Genomic DNA, 16,234 nt, shown 5'->3' on the forward strand with positions numbered 1-16,234 from the left:
GTATTTGTGATCGAGGATCGGGAGGAGGTAGGCGGCGAGGCGGCGAGGGCGAGGACGAGTACAAGCAGGCGCGCAGCGCCAGGTGCAGACGACGAGGCATGTGGTAGGAGAGCTCCACGATTCCACAAGAGTCCCCCCAAGATCGGGTGCGCAGCGCACTTAGGGCGAGCGGGTGTCGCCATGGCTCGTCGTTGTGGCGTACAGAACGTACTGATCGTACTGACTTCTGATGCTCTAGCCTCGGATCTCTGAAACGATGTGGCGTGTCCACTTTGGTACGTTGGTGTGTTGGACATGCACATGCCCGACTAGGTGGACAGACGCATGCTCGCCCAGGTAGACAGGCGCGCAGTTCGCAGTATACAGCAAAGCCCCAGAATGTGCATGTCTCCGTGAACGTCTGGCCTGGTGCGAGATGCGAACATGGCGCTTAGATGTCGCGTGCATGCAATCAAAGATGCGTAGATTAAGAATGGGCGTTTCTATGGCTGCGACATGGCTGGTTCCAGGTTGTCATGATACTGGCCCAGTGGTACACTGGTACACTGGCCACTGGGGGTGTGAAGTCGGGACATGGATCCCTGTGCTCCCAGGCCTCATTGCACATCTTTTAACGGAGCCTGTGCAGACTGCACGTACCGGGCGTGGGTGGGTGTGGGAATGAGCACAGACGGTACACGGTGGCACGAGGCACAGGCCACAGATGTCAACAATGCTGCTGCTGCGCTGCTGACGTCTGTTTGTTCAATCCGTGAAGTCGATGTCGGGTCGGACGATGTGTCTCACAGGACGGTGCAATCTGTTTACTGCAGCGTGCTCTAGGCGATGTCTGCATGGTGCTCTATTCATTCTCTTCGTCCTGCGATATGACCTATGGAGGTTCTAGCACTGGCGCGTGGAGGGTTGGTTATGTATGGCAAACACTTCAAACGCACATTCCCAAGCAATCTACAACTGTGAGGTTAACACGAGTTCCTGACCGTACCAAGACCCATCCGACGGGGCCTTGGCATGCAAATAGAGTTGTGAGGATTGACCCCTCCCGCTAACATCGATGGACGGGTAGTTGAATTGGTGGCAATGGTGAGGCCTCGACGGCGGTCTCGCTTGTTCGTTGTTTCCTGCGGTCCTATTAGCATGGCAGTTGCTGTTCGCCTAGTCCATTTCCAGGCTGGGAAGAACACACGTGCCGCTGAGGGGACAACATGACAACATGACAACAATGTGCTTGGGCTCTTGACTCCGGCAGCTGAAATCAGGCGCGTTGTAATCTTAAGTCTTGCTCGGCTAACTCCGTCAGACCGACAAGATCGAACAACTTCCCTCGGCCGCATCGACTGCTAGTCGGCTTCGTTTCCGACTGTCAACATAGCCCCGGAGAAGAGGCACGGCAGAGCGCCGACATCTCCGCCGTCTTTGATGGTCCTGTGGACCAGGAAGGTAGCTAGCGACACGGAGCGGAGCATGCAGGACGGAGCCGGACTATGGTGCAAGGGTGGACGGTCTCTCCGCCGCGTGCCGAGTGACCGGCTGGCGCGGCCAAGAGTCCTGGCGGTGCCCCATGGGTCCACCTGTCTTCACCACCATCAAACCTACTGCTTTGATTCTGATTTACAGCACGGCTTCCTGCTGCATACCACACTCCTCGCTCTCATTCAGGTGACAGAGGACCTGCTCGCGCCTACCAAACCAGACTGCCCCAAACGGCGCCCGGTCCCGTGGCAAGCTTAACCGGCGGCGACATCCGAAGCCACCGAGTGAAACGCACATCCATCGCACAATACATCAAGTCTCTCTCTCTGATGCTCGTCCTTCGTGCGACATCTCGCATCCACCCATTACGCCTAAGCACCAGCACCAGCATCACTACAATGTCCCGCAAGTCGTCCTCCGGGCCCAAGAAGCCGCCAGCTGTGCCCCGTCCCAGCTCGAGGTACGCGACACACGTCGAAGACAGGCACTGACGCGCTCAGCATCATGCTCCTGTCCCCAACCAACCAGCTCCTCCTGCTCCACCGCGTCCAAACGTCGTCGTCCTTTGCGTCAGCACACGTCTTCCCCGGTGGCAACCTCTCTGCGTTCCACGAAACTATCCCTGCCGAGGGCTCGGCGGAGAGACACCTCGATGGACCGGCGTACCGGATCGCCGCGATCCGCGAGACGTTTGAGGAGAGCGGTATCCTCCTGTCCCAGGCCGAGGGCGAGGGGAATGGGCTGCTGCATCTGAGCGAGGACATCGCAGAGGCCGGACGCAAGGCCATCCACGGCGACAAGGTGCGGTTCACCGACTGGCTCGAGGGCGTGGGCGGCACGCCGGATGTCGGTGAGTAGAGGACCGGCGGCGGGGTTCGGCATCCCCCAAACCCGTTTACAGCCGCCACCACATGGCATGGCGCTGACAATCAGACAACCTCATCCCATTCACGCGCTGGGTGACACCCACCACCGTGCCCAAACGCTTCACGACCCAGATGTACGTGTACATGCTCCCCCTGTCCACCGACGTCGACTCGGAATTGGTGGTCCACACGCCGACGCACGACGGAGGCCTGGAGCACACCGCTGCGCAATTCGACGACGTCGCCACATGGCTCTCGCGTGCCGACAAGGGCGAGGTGATCCTGTATCCTCCTCAGCTATACCTCCTGACCCTGCTGGGCCAGTTCTTGACTGGAAAGGGCGACTATGCGGCGCAGCGGGCCGCCCTCTCGGCCTTCCTCGCCAAGGTGCCCACCGGAGACCTCCCACACCCAACAGCCAACATTAGCTGGGGCGACAAGTCCATGTCTCCCGTCCCGATCCCTATCAAGCGGGCTGATGGGCGGACGACTGTTGGCCTCGATACGCCTGGTCCAGAGCTCGCGGGCAGTGGCCGGGGAGGAGATTACGACCACGTGGTGGTGGTCAATTTCGCCAAGATTGGTTCGTCTAAGATGGAGGTGAGGTCGAGGAAGGAGGTATTGGCAGAGGCGGAGGCTGAGAAGGCCAAGCAGGCAAAGTTGTAAAACCAGTTGCGTTGGTACACTCAGTAGTTGTGACGTTATTCTGTGGATGGAGTTGTGGCTTCGGGCACTCTCAGACGAGCACTCCAACGGACCATACCTCGAGGACCTCGAGGTACACTAGCAGCACGAGGAGACTTGTTAAGTCTTCTTTTGCTCTCTCGTTTGCCGGCAACGCGCTCGCCCAACAAACATCAGCGGCTATGGGCCAAGATCGCCACGTTCAACAGACCTTTGGAGCAGATGACCCGTGAAGGATATACCACGTCACCCCCTGCGGAGTTTGCAGTAACGACCGGAGTGGAGGGTTGTTTGTTGACTGGCCGTGCGAGGAGATTCGAAGGTGCCACCAGTTCTGCCTCGTCGTTGTCGTTTCACAATTCATGCATTTGTAAGGGTATCATCCTCGCAATGAACTCCCCGGGAATGCAAGAGGCAAACTGGGTGACGCCGGACGGCCGATACTTGAACACAACACCGAGAAAACGGACGTGTGCGCTTCTATCGTCTAGATGGTTAGGACGTAGGTCTCATATGAACAGTGTGAGCTCGAATCTCGAGTACATCCTGCAACCGGAGTTCGAGTCTCCGTGGAGGCACACAGGACGCCGACGAGTAACATCGTGAGCTTCTCCTTTTGCTGTTTGGTGTATTGGAGCGTGGAGAAACGAAAAGGAGTGTTGAGAGGCAGTTGTGGCAGTGTCGATCGAAGTTTCGGGAGGATTTTTCAACATTTTTCAATTCCGCCACTTACTTACTTTGACGAGTGGTTGGACCACACCAAGCGTCTGCCCTGCATCATACGTCGCTGTAACAGGTAACAGACCTCAATCTGTCATGAGTAGCTACCGCGATGATGCTCCAGTACAGTCACACTGTTTGCGAACGCACAGAGTTGTCTGGCGCACGTTTTCCACAGAGCGCCACGGATGCGAATGTGTGGCTTCTATCGTCTAGATGGTTAGGACGTAGGTCTCATACGAAAGTGTGAGCTCGAACACGAGTAGATCCTGCAACCAGAGTTCGAGTCTCTGTGGAGGCACACAGCAGCTGTTCTTCAGAGCAGTAGCTTCACCTTTTTTGGGTCCTGAACGGTCGCGAGAGAGGCACAAAGGAGTGCCAAGATGCTGAGCCGTGTGGTGGTGATCCCGCACTGACAAGAGGCCACGCTGGCTTGCCATCCGTCAGCTGCTGCAACGGACCCCCTACGCACCAGAGGTATAACTACCTCTTCATGACATTCAATCTGCGTAGTCTGGCCTTCAAAGTGACCTGGTTGATGCAACTTCCATACTCGGAGACATAGCTCAGCTGGGAGAGCGAGCGACTGAAGTTCAGTCATCAGACCATGTGGATCGAAGGGTTCACTTGTTTATCGCTAGGTCGGGTGTTCAATCCACTCTGGCTCCAAGACGTGTAGCTGTTCAAGAGCAGCTTCTCTTTTGCATGTGGACGTCACTCCCCCGGCCTCATGAGAAGCTAGGGAAGTGCCATGGGACGGTTCTCGTGCAGATGTCGCGCAGCTCACGAGCAGTTACTACTACTTCATCCCGACCTACTACTAGTACTACCCACACTGCAATACTACTTACTACCAACCCTAATAGCTAGCCAATACAATCCTCCTTCGCGTCTCGTCCACATCCCGTTTACAGGCAGTAGCGGAAGTCGGGGTTCTGAATGTCCGTGAGGTCGTCAAAGGCCAGCATGTTGGTCGGCTCGTGTCCCTGCTGGGCGGCCTCCTTCTTCTTGTTCCTCGACACCAGGAGCATGCGGCCGAGACAACAGATGATGATGAAGCAACCGTAGAGGGCCAGGTGGATCTCGAGTGATCGCAAGTAGCGCGGCGCCCACTTAGCCTGGAACAGCTGCGGCGCTGCCGAATTGCCTCCGGCCCATCCGATATACGTGACTGCGTAAAGAATAGACTTCTTGGTCTGTCCAGCAACGTTACTGTGGATGTCAGCGTCGATTTGAGCGTGGATGAACGAGCTGAGACGAAAGAAGGCGATCATTGCCACTCTGGCGATCATTGCCACAAACCCAAATACTTCCGGCCGCCGATCCGTCCATATCTCAGCCCTCGTCAAAACTCACCGAGAGAGCATCAGGAAGATTGCCGGGTTACAGGATTGGAACACCTGCATAATGTAAAAGGCCACCACAAGGCCTCCCTTGGTCTTGTCGGACGGCGTGACAGTGAGGAGCACAATAGATCCAATGATATTGGGAATAGTAAACGCCATCATGATGAGGAGCGTTTGGTTGAAGCGCTTGATGAGCCCCGTGATGAGGAAGTAGGTCAGGATGGTCATGGCGCCGAGGGGAATGTTGAGGAGCTGGGACTGGAGGACTGTAAACCCAAAGGCCTTGTTCATAAGCAAGTTGTTGAACGTGTTGATGCCGCCCACGACGAGAGTTTGGGTGAATGCCAAACCGAACAGGACAAGAGTGTACGGGTCGGTGAAGGCCTCGACAAGTTGGTCCCTGCGGAAGTGCTTTTGCTTGATACCCTGGTTGTTGGAGCGGACACGCTCAACAAACTTGACTTTCTCGTCCTCGGTGGCCCATCGCGCCTGCGTGGGCGAGTCGGGGAGGAAGAGGAGGATGACAGTCCCCGCCACGAACGAGAACAGCGCAATGGCGATTGTCATCCACTGCCATCCGAACAGACCGTGCGTCTTCTGGACGTGGTAGAATCCGAACCCGAGGAGACCACCAATGGCGCTCTGCGCGCCGAGCATGGCCTGCCAGCATGCGCTGACAAACGGCTGCTCGACCTTGAGGTACCACTGCACAGTGACTGGATGTCAGCAGGGTCTATGACGTTTCGGCGTTTGGCTTACTGGAGAGCAAAACGGGTCCAACAACAGACTCTGAGAAACCCAGCAAGGCGCGAATCACGAACACGGGAATAATGCTCAGCGAGAACGCGAGGCCCAGGAGGAGAGCCGACCAGATGATGATGGCGATACCGATGAGCTTGCCCAGTGGGAGACGACGGACAAGCTGGTTGGCGATAGGCTCGCCGACAATGATACCGATCCATAGGAAGGTCGAGGTGAGCGCATAGTCCTGGCCCACAGCGCCGACATCGGCTTGCCAGCCCATGATACTAGCTGTGCCGAGAGTACCCCTGAGGCGTTAGGTCTGTCTGACTGTGCAGTCGGCTACATACTTGTCCAGAGCCTGGCAGATGTAGGCGAGACAAAGGAGAGGAAGCACCCTGCGGTTGATCTTCTTGCGCAGAGCATTGTTCTCCTCCGGAGAGATGATGAGCGTGGGGTCGACATAGCCGTCCGCCGCGGTATCAGCGACATGCTGGGCCTTGGCGCGAGCGATCTCGGCATCATCAAACTGAGATGCGACTTCGACGTGTGCCGCGTCGTGCTTGTAGTCCTCTTTGAGGTCGGACATGTGGGTGGATCTGTTGCGTTGCGGTGCCAGGCGAAGTGAACTCGCGGTGTGTGGAAAAGAAGCTGGAGCAACGCCGATATCGCTGGTTTAATACCCAAACGCACGGTCGGGTGCGGGGTACTAACGGGGCACCTCTTCCCGGTGCAATCAAGCCCCGTGGTGTTGCTTGTGGGGAGTGGGGGAGGGTACGCACAAGGCGCAACAGCCAGGACGCCGACAACCGGCCTGTTTGGCGCTGGGAAGTGCCTCGGTGTATTTCCACCCAACATCCGTATTGACCGACCATAAACAGGGTCCAGCTTCTATGCCGAGCGGCAAGTGCGTGGGCAACGACGAGCAGGCGCGGATTGTCACCGGATACACGGGTTCAGGAGCAGCTGAGCCCCGTGGAGAACCGCGGATGGCCGCATGGGCCCGTGAATGTTGGGTCGTCATCCCATCAGCTGATCTTGGCTGGCGGCTGAACTGTCTTGGGTGTATCCGTCGGCGCACAACCGCAATGTTGCGCCGTAAGGCCGGATGTTGCCCACAACACTGATGTATAACATGTTGGTGAGATTGGGGACAGCTGTAGCATGGTGGTGGCCGGCACCGGTCCGCATCTCCGGTGGACACTTGTCGGGAAGTTCGTTGGAAGCACCTGGTGTGAGCGCCATTTCGTCGGGGGGCGTTTTACCGGCGAGGATGTGAGTAACAGTGGCTGAAGGCGTGTTAAGGCTGTCTCTTCCGGGTGAGTGCTGCGGTGTCCCTGTTGCACATGTGAGTCGTTAAAGCCCCACGATTGTCACCTTTTCAGTGACCTGGGTTGGGCACTTTGCCATTGCCCTCGCCAATGACAGTGCCGGGATTACTGGACACCAAGGTATCCTTCATGCTCTCGGACAGCCAGTGCATCAAGAGAAGTTACATACGTATTCGAACAAAGAAAGACCGGCTACCGCGATAGCATGCAGCACAGTATCCTATCTGTATTGGCCAGTCCTTCTCACCTTGAGATAAAGAACGCAGGAGTGTCGGCGTATTTGGGCTTGCGGTTGGTGGCACCGCTACGCCTGCGGAACCCTTCACACAAATCACTGAGCTGGTGCTTGCGCATGCGACAGTAGTTTTCGATACGTGGCTGGGTAGGGAACTGCGTTACTCGTCAGCTAGATTTCGGGATCCTTCTGGTACTTACCCTGTCTGACCAGTAACTGTAGAAATCCGTCTTGCTGGCGTTGGGGGCATCCCAGTCATACTCCAGCATGGTGTTGATAACCAGGTCGTGGAAGTCCCGGCTGCTTTGTGGTTTCTCCTTCACTACAGCATCGCCTCCAGCAGTGGCAAGGCGGTAGCCTTCGCACCGCTCTGCGATAAACTCGTGGTGCGTCGCAACGAACGCCGCCAAGTTGAAGCCGAAGGGCAGGTCATGCTGGAATCGTTAGTCTTCATGTGGCGACGAATGTTTACTCGGAAGACTACTAACCTTGCGCTGCCAAGTGACGCAAAACCACTTGACTGTGTTTCTCCCCGCCCAGTTGAACCTGTTCATGTCGGTGACAATGGATTCAAGGAGATCGACGGTCATCGCCACTGTCGATGGAGAGGGTTCCAGACGCGTCTCTGAACGCCTGCGAGTAGAGACAACCGGTTCGTCGTCGTCATCTTCGCGCTCTTTCCTCTTCCGGCCTCCAGATGTCTCATAGGTTAGGGCTCCGGCAGGAAGTGCCAGTTGTGCAGGGAGGTGTGGCGGCGATGGTTGCGCAAGACGTGGTTGGTAGTTGGGTTCCACCGGGAGGCGTTCAAGTGGAGGAAGGCAGATACCAGTCGAGCGGCCAAAGACCCAGTCAAGGTCAACAACGGACACGTGCGACCACCCGATAACCGAGATGATGGTCGTCATGTTGGGGAGAACAAGTAGGTCAATGTGCACGTCATGACGGGGGCGAGATTCAATGCGAAAGCGGGCCCCGTTGCGCTGTGTAGAATCAGCAGGGATCCAATGACTCGCACTCACAGATACACTCTCCCTGAGCTCGTCCAGTTGACTGGGTTCAAACATTCCCTCTATGACAGCCAGGGTCTTCTTGGACACTCGCAGGTGAGCCTCAATCGGGTCCTCGGGTCCTCTCTCAGGCCCAGGGTCAGGGAATGGCAGCGCCTCACTACTGCTGGATGAGCCTTCAGACGCTGGGCTCGAGGAACACGACGAGCCTTCTGAGCTTGTTTCGAAGGTCTTGTAAAGGTCCAAGGGGAACATTGTGGTAGGGGTAGAAGGCACTGTGGGGCAGGTGGCGTTGAGAAGCTCGAGCATCTGGGCATCGGTATACTTCTCCACAGGAGAAGGGACCTCGTCTAAGGCCTGGAGGAGAGCCAAAATATCCTCATGGCTAATATCTTCACCGAGCGTCCCATCATCGCGGGGGTCTACAGGTCCAACCTTGTCGTCGTTGTAGTCGTTGCCACTGACCGCCGCGTGGAGTGCGGCGTCACCACTGTTGGGAATGTCTGGGAGTGGAAGTTCCGTAGGTTCTGTGGAGGCGCCATAGATAGCGTCACCAAAGAGGTCGTCCTCATCAAAGAGCGATGGGCTGTAAAGGACCCCAGTGTCGGCCATGGTGTGGTGGAAGTTGATGGGTTATCGCGAAGGTGGGGTGTATTCATATACATTCCTCTAGTTCCCGGGAACCATCACTCTGGAACCATCACTCTGGAACCATCACTCTGGTGGGTGAAACAGATGCTGTACCCAATACCAACGGCCCATCAGTTTGTTTGGTTCCCAAGAAGCTGATGCAGGCTATTGTCCTGCCATCAAACGACGTGGGGGAGGCAGTTTCGCATTTTCGGTGATTTTCCCTTTATTTTCCGTGCCTCATCCATCACTGATATCCACGCAAAAGAACCGAACACAAAAGCAGTCCCAGATCCTCCAGGATCTGCACACGCATACACCGTAAGGGAGTTGAACCCCTGCCGCGTCGATGGCAACGACGCATGATACCGTTTCACCAACGGTGTCTTGATGTCTTCCATTCTGCTGTATGCCCGCGACCTGCCTCCCTTGCCGCTTCTCTGTTGCCACGAGACATGCTACTTGATACATTGGGGAACGTGTTACAGGTTTCTAACGCTCCTCTCCCCCACTGATCTCCCTCAGCTCTTCTTCATCTTCAGAATTGGACAGGTCGATAGGAACTTGAGGGCGCACGGTCCGACCAGCCGGCGATTTGTAGATGGCGTAACTTGGGCAAAATGCCTCGAGAACATGATCGTTGGCCTGGAGCCATTGCTCAATCGACTGGTCGGGATACTAACGTCAACTCTGCTGTGGTCCTGTCTGAACTTACCTTGGTGTACCACCACTGCATAAACCCCTTCCTCGAAGCACTGGAGCGGGAGAAGTCGTACTCATTGACCGCCCGCACGATTCGACTTTCCATTATCGTTTGAGAAGATCTTTCGGGAGTGGCTGGAGGAGTAGCGAGAGCGTTCATTGCCGAGGCTACATCCAGGCGTGTCTTGTAGACTCTGTACCTCGGACATTCCTGCCGCAGCTTGTCATCGTTGGTGTTCATGAAGGATTGTACGTTCAGCGAGTATGGATACTTCCAGTCAGCGCTGACAACTGAAGTAGCTCACCAGTTGCTTCCATGCCTCAATGAACCGCTTCATTGTGGGGGTTGTCGACCCAATCAAACCTGCGAACCTCCTGAATTAGGCGGTCCAAGAAGTCGGTCGGGTCATGGTTGCGCACGGCATGCGTCTTGAACCCCGGACTGTACTCGCGGAGCTCGGCTACATGCTGCTTGCAGTACCTCTGGATATCCCCCAGCATAGGATACTGGGATCAGCTCAATGGTACAACTGGATACCCACCTGCGCGTTGCAAAAGCTGTAGAAAGATTTGCGGCTGACCCCTGGAGCATGCCAGTCGTACCTGTCCAGCGCTTGCTTAACCAGGAGCATCCTCGCCGCAGCGGTCAGGTACTGTTTAGGAGAAGGTTGATGGGAGAACCACTCGACGCGCTCCCGGAGCTCGTTGGCGAACAACGTCAGAAATCCTGCGACAGTCGGACGATCGGGATACTGTCATGTCAGCTGTGGTATCACTGTGCGCCTCTCTTACGTTGCGGAACCACCAGCAGTCGAATCCATCCAAGTCGGGCCCATTGAGCACATTCTTCATTGAGTGGGTGGCGAGTTCGAAGGAGTACTCGTGCATACTGGTCACCACATCCTCAAACACCTCACTGCGCTTCCAGTTGAAGTTGAGGCAAGAGTTGGTCCAGTCCACTTTCGGGCGAGGATGCGGGCCAAATTCTCTTTTGGACTGCGTCTTCCCCTGAGGGAATGGTGGCAGCACAGTGGCCCCCGCGCAACTAAATACCCATTCGGGGGTGACGGCATTCATGTGAGCCCATGCCATGGGACGAGGATGGGACTCGTGAGGGATGAGGTAGAAGTCATCGGTGGTGTCGTACTTGGGCGACTTTCTGACGCGAACCCATCCGCCACAGTGCTGCCGTATTAGTGGGTCAGAGATCACCGTAACTCACCTCGATGTAGTCTTTGACGGTCTGTAACTCGATTGGGTTGAATGTGCCGTCCTTGACAGCAAACGACTTGGATTTCAGGAGTGTTGCCACCTCTGCGGGAGGGAAGGCCGGTTCGCTTGTCGGGGGAAGACATTCTCTCAGACTGAAGACACCCGGAACTGGTGAAATGGGCGTCATGGGGAACTTGAAGCTGGTAGCGGTCACTATTTGGCGTTGTGGGGTCTGGGGCGGTGACATGGGAGTTTGGGACGACCATGCAAGGTCATTGTCAAGTAGACGGCCAATGCCGGCTGGTTGTGGGTGAGCATTGATCAGTGCATATGCTGGTTGAGACCCACTGAATGTGAATGGGTCAGTTGAGACGTTCTGAGCCAGTGAGATATTAAGGGGAGTTACGGTCATGATGCTGGTGGTGGTGATGAGAGAGAAAGTCACTGCGGAAAGTCTCTCGGACTCTCTTTATATCTACGTGAGGGAAGGCCTTCCCTCGCCTTCCTTCATTCTTCAGCCGGCGAGTCAAACACATACGAGTGATCGTCGAACGAAGGCACACAGATGAAAAGTTGAACATTTGATGCGTGTATTGTAACAATGCAGATCCACTCAGTGGAATGTGAGGAATGGTGGGAAGCTTGGGATCTGGAGAAGCGGTGCGAGCTGTTGATGGCATCATACGCTGTCGTGGAACGCACATGCAGACCACACCGTCGGGTCACTGCCTGGGTTTCAGAGGCAATATCCTGGCCTGCTTCACAGCTTGAACGGCGCACACTCTATTACGCGCTTTCGATGATCCTTATGGAATGTGCTAACCCATGTGAACGGCACACAAGGTCTGGTGTGTGTGCCCTTTTGCCATTCCAGGGTACGGGGACATTGGAGCCCAACACTGCCATCAACGGTGACTAAGAATATTCCTGGATATGGCACCCAATGCATGCGCAGATTTTTCTCGGATACTTGAATATCTTGACTCATGGATCAAGCAGCATCGCCCTCATGCATGCAATGCTGCGACATTAACAAATCATTGAAATAAAACCCTTGTCCGAAAAGGAGGCTTTGGTACGTCACTTGGCGATGAAGGCATAACATGTATTGCATTCAAGTCTTCCTAAGCGGACGACGCTTTGACGTGCTAGACAAGGTATCAAGCATTCTCAAGAACAAGCGTCGCTTACCATCCTTGATCAAGGACATGATGACCTGGTTGCGAAGCTGTCTCGCCCCCTGGACAAGGGCGAAGTGGCGCCTTTCGTGACGCCGAACCTCCCCCAGCACACCGACATACCAGTGTCGCCACACCTCCGTCCTAACGGCTAACCAGTGAGACCACTCTGGATCCACATTCCCCTTAGCTTCGTGGAGGTATGTGAGGTGCTTGCGACCAACTTTCAAGTTGTTCTCTAGGTACGTCGCACGGACCCACGTGCGGGGGTCGTCGAATCGGTCCATGCCGCGCATGTGTCTTTCAACCTCGTTCATCACCCAGTCGGGGTAATCGTCTTCGGTGAGGAATGACTGCAAGATCCTCTGAAGCTTTTGAGTGGTGAACCTGACCGCGGACTCCCGAGAGTCGCCTTCAATGTTGTCGGTATCAAGGGGAATAGGAGTGAGGGGAAAGTCGTTGTGCGGTGCCACGTACTCGCGCCACTCGGTTGGGGAGAACTCGGAGTCGAGGATGATCTGCGACACCTCGAGGTTACTGAGGCAGCTGGGAACAGGGGTAGGTCTTGTAGACGGAGCAATGGATCGACGTGAGAGTGTACTGGGAGACTTCTGGTTCTCCTTTACGCATCGAACCGAAATGCCACGGCTGGACTGTACTGCAAAAGGCTCGGGAAAGGGCTCTTCGTTGTCATCAGAGATGAAAACGTCGGAGAGGGCTGGGCGGGTGGGACGGGTAGCGTTTGTATTGAGATGGAGACCGCCAAGGGTGGATGCCATGCCACGTCGTTCACGGAGGGAGGTGGGCGACTGGCGAATGGTCGCCGAAGACTGATGAATTCCGTCTTCGTTGATAATGCTCAGCGGCCGGTACTGCGAGCCGGACGGGCAATCGGAGAGGGGGCTTGGCGTCGTACGGCCTGGAACCTTGAGGTCCTCAGGGGTCGACGAGTTGTGAAGGTCGAGTACCTGTTGGTCAGTGTTGGGCTACTAAGACATCCCACCGGCCACCGGATTCCATCCACTCACGCCGTCAAGCTCATCTGACGAGGAGCGCATCTTGATATGACAAAAAAAGGTTCAACGTTCAACCTCCATCCCTCCGAACTATTCTTTAAGGAATACAAAGCACACCTCCTGATGCCATCAACATGGGGTCTGACTTCGACTTCCCGCTCGCCTCGGAGACGGACGGGCTCATCATCAAGTGTGTCTCAACTTCACGCATCAAACGAACTGAAACACCCCTTAAAAACGGAAGCCAGCCTGATCCGCCCGCACGCCGTCATCGACCTTCACCATCAGCGAAGTTGCGACAGGTGATGCACGTAGCATAACACAGGCTGTGTACATGGGTATGGATACAAACTGTCCAGTCTCAATCGTAGAGAGTGTCAGATGGAGAACTGGGCTCAGAAACCCACGTTTCGCGGATGTCAGTCTCTGTGAGCTCGGTCGATCCCGTCGACTCGGTATCCTGACTTGACTCCGTCTCGCCCTTGGGCGAGGTGGTGGTAGAAGATCCCATTAACTTGGACATTGTAAGGGAGGCATGCATGGCCTGGTCTGCTGTGAATGACCTCCGCAGAGGACTGGTAGCTCGGTGGGACACGGGAGGGCCAGTTGAAAGGTTCGGAGCCATGGGGAATCCGCGTCGTTTACGCGGGGCGGGGCTGAGGGAAAAGTTGGTTTTGGCCATGGGCGTTGGAGTTGCAGGTGCCGTATCGAGGGTCGATGAAGCGAACGATGAATCCGCAAGGCTGGTATCACCATCCGGCGTCGGTTCGACCCCTTCGTGAACCTCCTCGGGATAACCTTGACTGCGGGCTCGAGGCTGCAGCTTGCTGATAGGTGGCGTATGGGTTGGTGTGGTGGAGATCAGGTGAGCTGGAGAGAAGAGACTTGAACTCCGACGAGCCGGATGCCACGACGACCGGCGCGAGTTTCCTGCTGAAAGGACCATGGGGCTCGGGAAAGCGCGAGCTGACATGGGGTTCCAGGACGATCGGCGAGGGTTGCCAGCAGAGAGGGCCATAGGGGTGGGATAGTCGCGAATGGGCGGCGAGTCGTGCGGGTTGAAGTGTGGAGTGGCACTGTGGCTTGCCGGACTTGATTCCTCGGCTGCGTTGACTCGCTCCGCATTCGCTTCCCGCTGAGACTGCCACACCTCGTCTTTGGAGATCTTGACTCCGTGCGAATACGTGCCGGTCCACGGGCTCTGGGGGTTGCTACTGCGGATGGCGTCGGAGACGAGCGAATTGGCGTGGTTGACGGCGACAGTGTACTCCTTGCACCGCTGTTCAAGCCCCGACCAGATCTTTGCACTCTTGGCGTTGGCCTCTCGCTCGATCCGGGCAAACTCTGTGGGGTTTGAAGGCTTGATGTCTTCCTCGGCAAACACGATGCTACTCCTGAAACGAGCACGTCGGTACCGAGTGCGGAGCTGGTCGTTGCGAAGCTTGGTGAACCAGTTGGCAAGGTGTTCGCCCATGCCTGACAGCAGTGCCGGAGAATGAGGTGGGGGTGGGATGCGGGGGAAGGTGCGGAGTGAGCCGGTCTGGAGCCAATCACGATATCCTTCCGATGTGTCCGACAGTGACGATGCAGACGACCCAATTGGTGAAAGTTCGCCATCATCCTTGTCTGGTGGGAGTGTCACCAGTGTAGAGGGTGTGTCGCGATCGATCTCGAGTCTCAAGGTTGAGTGACTGCCGCGGACCAGGTACGTGGCTGGGAGGTCCATCTTGCCAGTTTCGGCATCCTCTATCTCGAACTTGACCGAGAATCCCGGAGAACCATGTCCACCAACGTGCAAGGTGATAGGAGGAGCGCGACCCATAACCTCGGTGGCTGTTGTGGTGGCTGCCTCGATGGGAGACTGAGGTGGCGTAAAGTAGGCGGTGGGGGGTGTCGGCGGCTCCGCCCAGCCAACGAGACCCGAGTGGCAGTGGCATTTGAATACCTCCTCCCGAATACGAGAGACAGTGTCAAAGAGTGTGTCGTCTGAGATGGGAACGGTCGTACACCTTAAGGCTGTGATGCAGTCGTGAACGGCCTCGCCCAAGCGAACGGTCTTGCTGGCGTTGGCTCCAACCAACTTGTCGTACTCGTCGCGGCTCTTGTCCATGGCCTCCAGGTGGGTCCTGATTCGGAGGTTGAGTGCGTTACGTTCCCGACGCTTGGTGGCAAGAAGAGTCTGAAGGTTAAACATCTTCTTGCGCCTGTGGTCTGCTTGAGTATGAAGACTGGCGAGGCGGGCTTGGGCCGCATCGAGGGACTCTTTAATCTCCGCCGTGGATCTCGACTCGGTTGAAGAGGAGTCGTCCTTGGCTGAGCTGGAGCGAGGCTTGGTTTTGTCGGTATTCTGGCGCCGACCGAATATAACCCCTGTCTGTAAGTCTTTGTTCTCGGCCTGCCATCCTCTCATCCTTGAAACACACTCACTCAGTGGAGCCAGTACCAGGTCCCGTAGCCCACCTGCGATGGCGGGCACAGTCATGACGGTTAGGTGGTGTTCACAGTCTGGATGCAGTGAGATGTGGGCAATCAAGCTGTACGCTAGACAAGTGGGGGTGAATCCTTATGAAAGATCGGTGTCCATCACCCCGGCCGCTCTCATCATGTCCTCAACACTGGCGGTGCTGGCGGTCAGCCTTGAACAAAAGAGCCACTCCGGTGCCTCGAAACGAGTGATGGCAGGGGGATGCGTTGGTCTTCGCCTACCGTTTGAGATTTGTTGCATTCGAGATCTGATACCGGTGGGGTCCTTGGAGTATACCAGATAGGATATGAGTTGCAGTGCTGAGAATGCATGGAGGACGGTGGTTCACCACACGAGGACTGGGAGCAGTAGTGCCATTATCCCGATTTCGGGCCACCCTCGGTTGTTTGTTCCGTCCGACGCATCCCCTGCACCGAACGGCTGATGATGTTTCTTCTGCTCCCTGCAGCAAAATACTGATGGCCCTGCCTCGTGCTCCCATGATCACGGGTCTTTTGTTCTTTGTGCCAGCATATGTGGTGCGCACTACTGGGCAGGTTGACGGTGTGGGAGACGAGTGGCCAGCGGAATGTGAGAGGCCACCGGGCAATGGGGGGAGATCACATCGA

General features: G+C 56.2%; 7 protein-coding genes and 4 non-coding genes across 11 annotated transcripts; 4 read left to right on the forward strand and 7 right to left on the reverse strand.

The window, feature by feature from the left end:
• Positions 1–1,871: 1,871 nt before the first annotated feature.
• On the forward strand, positions 1,872–3,005 carry EHS24_007440 (uncharacterized protein; the record flags this gene model as incomplete). The annotated part of the gene is made up of 3 exons (XM_028622805.1): positions 1,872–1,933; positions 1,974–2,323; positions 2,407–3,005. The coding sequence occupies 3 exons, from the start codon at positions 1,872–1,874 to the stop codon at positions 3,003–3,005; spliced, it is 1,011 nt and encodes a 336-aa protein (XP_028476698.1).
• Positions 3,006–3,499: 494 nt separating this feature from the next.
• On the forward strand, positions 3,500–3,601 carry EHS24_007441. Its single transcript has one exon. It is a non-coding gene; the product is annotated as a tRNA-Met (tRNA).
• Positions 3,602–3,944: 343 nt separating this feature from the next.
• On the forward strand, positions 3,945–4,044 carry EHS24_007442. The gene has a single exon. It is a non-coding gene; the product is annotated as a tRNA-Met (tRNA).
• Positions 4,045–4,298: 254 nt separating this feature from the next.
• EHS24_007443 lies at positions 4,299–4,412 on the forward strand. The gene has a single exon. It is a non-coding gene; the product is annotated as a tRNA-Phe (tRNA).
• A 239-nt stretch (positions 4,413–4,651) lies between these two features.
• Positions 4,652–6,419, reverse strand: EHS24_007444 (uncharacterized protein; the record flags this gene model as incomplete). Its single annotated transcript, XM_028622806.1, has 4 exons — positions 4,652–4,955; positions 5,100–5,805; positions 5,849–6,138; positions 6,181–6,419. 4 exons carry the CDS (start codon positions 6,417–6,419, stop codon positions 4,652–4,654), a joined length of 1,539 nt encoding a protein of 512 aa, XP_028476699.1.
• A 431-nt stretch (positions 6,420–6,850) lies between these two features.
• On the reverse strand, positions 6,851–9,015 carry EHS24_007445 (uncharacterized protein; the record flags this gene model as incomplete). The annotated part of the gene is made up of 5 exons (XM_028622807.1): positions 6,851–7,167; positions 7,331–7,353; positions 7,409–7,551; positions 7,597–7,830; positions 7,885–9,015. The coding sequence occupies 5 exons, from the start codon at positions 9,013–9,015 to the stop codon at positions 6,851–6,853; spliced, it is 1,848 nt and encodes a 615-aa protein (XP_028476700.1).
• A 333-nt stretch (positions 9,016–9,348) lies between these two features.
• On the reverse strand, positions 9,349–9,419 carry EHS24_007446. The gene has a single exon. It is a non-coding gene; the product is annotated as a tRNA-Gly (tRNA).
• Positions 9,420–9,525: 106 nt separating this feature from the next.
• On the reverse strand, positions 9,526–9,841 carry EHS24_007447 (uncharacterized protein; the record flags this gene model as incomplete). The annotated part of the gene is made up of 2 exons (XM_028622808.1): positions 9,526–9,711; positions 9,749–9,841. 2 exons carry the CDS (start codon positions 9,839–9,841, stop codon positions 9,526–9,528), a joined length of 279 nt encoding a protein of 92 aa, XP_028476701.1.
• A 215-nt stretch (positions 9,842–10,056) lies between these two features.
• On the reverse strand, positions 10,057–11,359 carry EHS24_007448 (uncharacterized protein; the record flags this gene model as incomplete). Its single annotated transcript, XM_028622809.1, has 6 exons — positions 10,057–10,242; positions 10,278–10,487; positions 10,528–10,743; positions 10,789–10,920; positions 10,958–11,247; positions 11,296–11,359. 6 exons carry the CDS (start codon positions 11,357–11,359, stop codon positions 10,057–10,059), a joined length of 1,098 nt encoding a protein of 365 aa, XP_028476702.1.
• Positions 11,360–12,311: 952 nt separating this feature from the next.
• EHS24_007449 (uncharacterized protein) lies at positions 12,312–13,183 on the reverse strand (the record flags this gene model as incomplete). The annotated part of the gene is made up of 3 exons (XM_028622810.1): positions 12,312–12,315; positions 12,387–13,093; positions 13,154–13,183. The coding sequence occupies 3 exons, from the start codon at positions 13,181–13,183 to the stop codon at positions 12,312–12,314; spliced, it is 741 nt and encodes a 246-aa protein (XP_028476703.1).
• A 319-nt stretch (positions 13,184–13,502) lies between these two features.
• Positions 13,503–15,623, reverse strand: EHS24_007450 (uncharacterized protein; the record flags this gene model as incomplete). The annotated part of the gene is made up of 1 exon (XM_028622811.1): positions 13,503–15,623. One exon carries the CDS (start codon positions 15,621–15,623, stop codon positions 13,503–13,505), a length of 2,121 nt encoding a protein of 706 aa, XP_028476704.1.
• Positions 15,624–16,234: the final 611 nt, after the last annotated feature.

This window comes from Apiotrichum porosum (assembly GCF_003942205.1).
Source record: "Apiotrichum porosum strain DSM 27194 chromosome Unknown scaffold_5, whole genome shotgun sequence".
NCBI classification, from domain to species: Eukaryota; Fungi; Basidiomycota; class Tremellomycetes; order Trichosporonales; family Trichosporonaceae; genus Apiotrichum; species Apiotrichum porosum.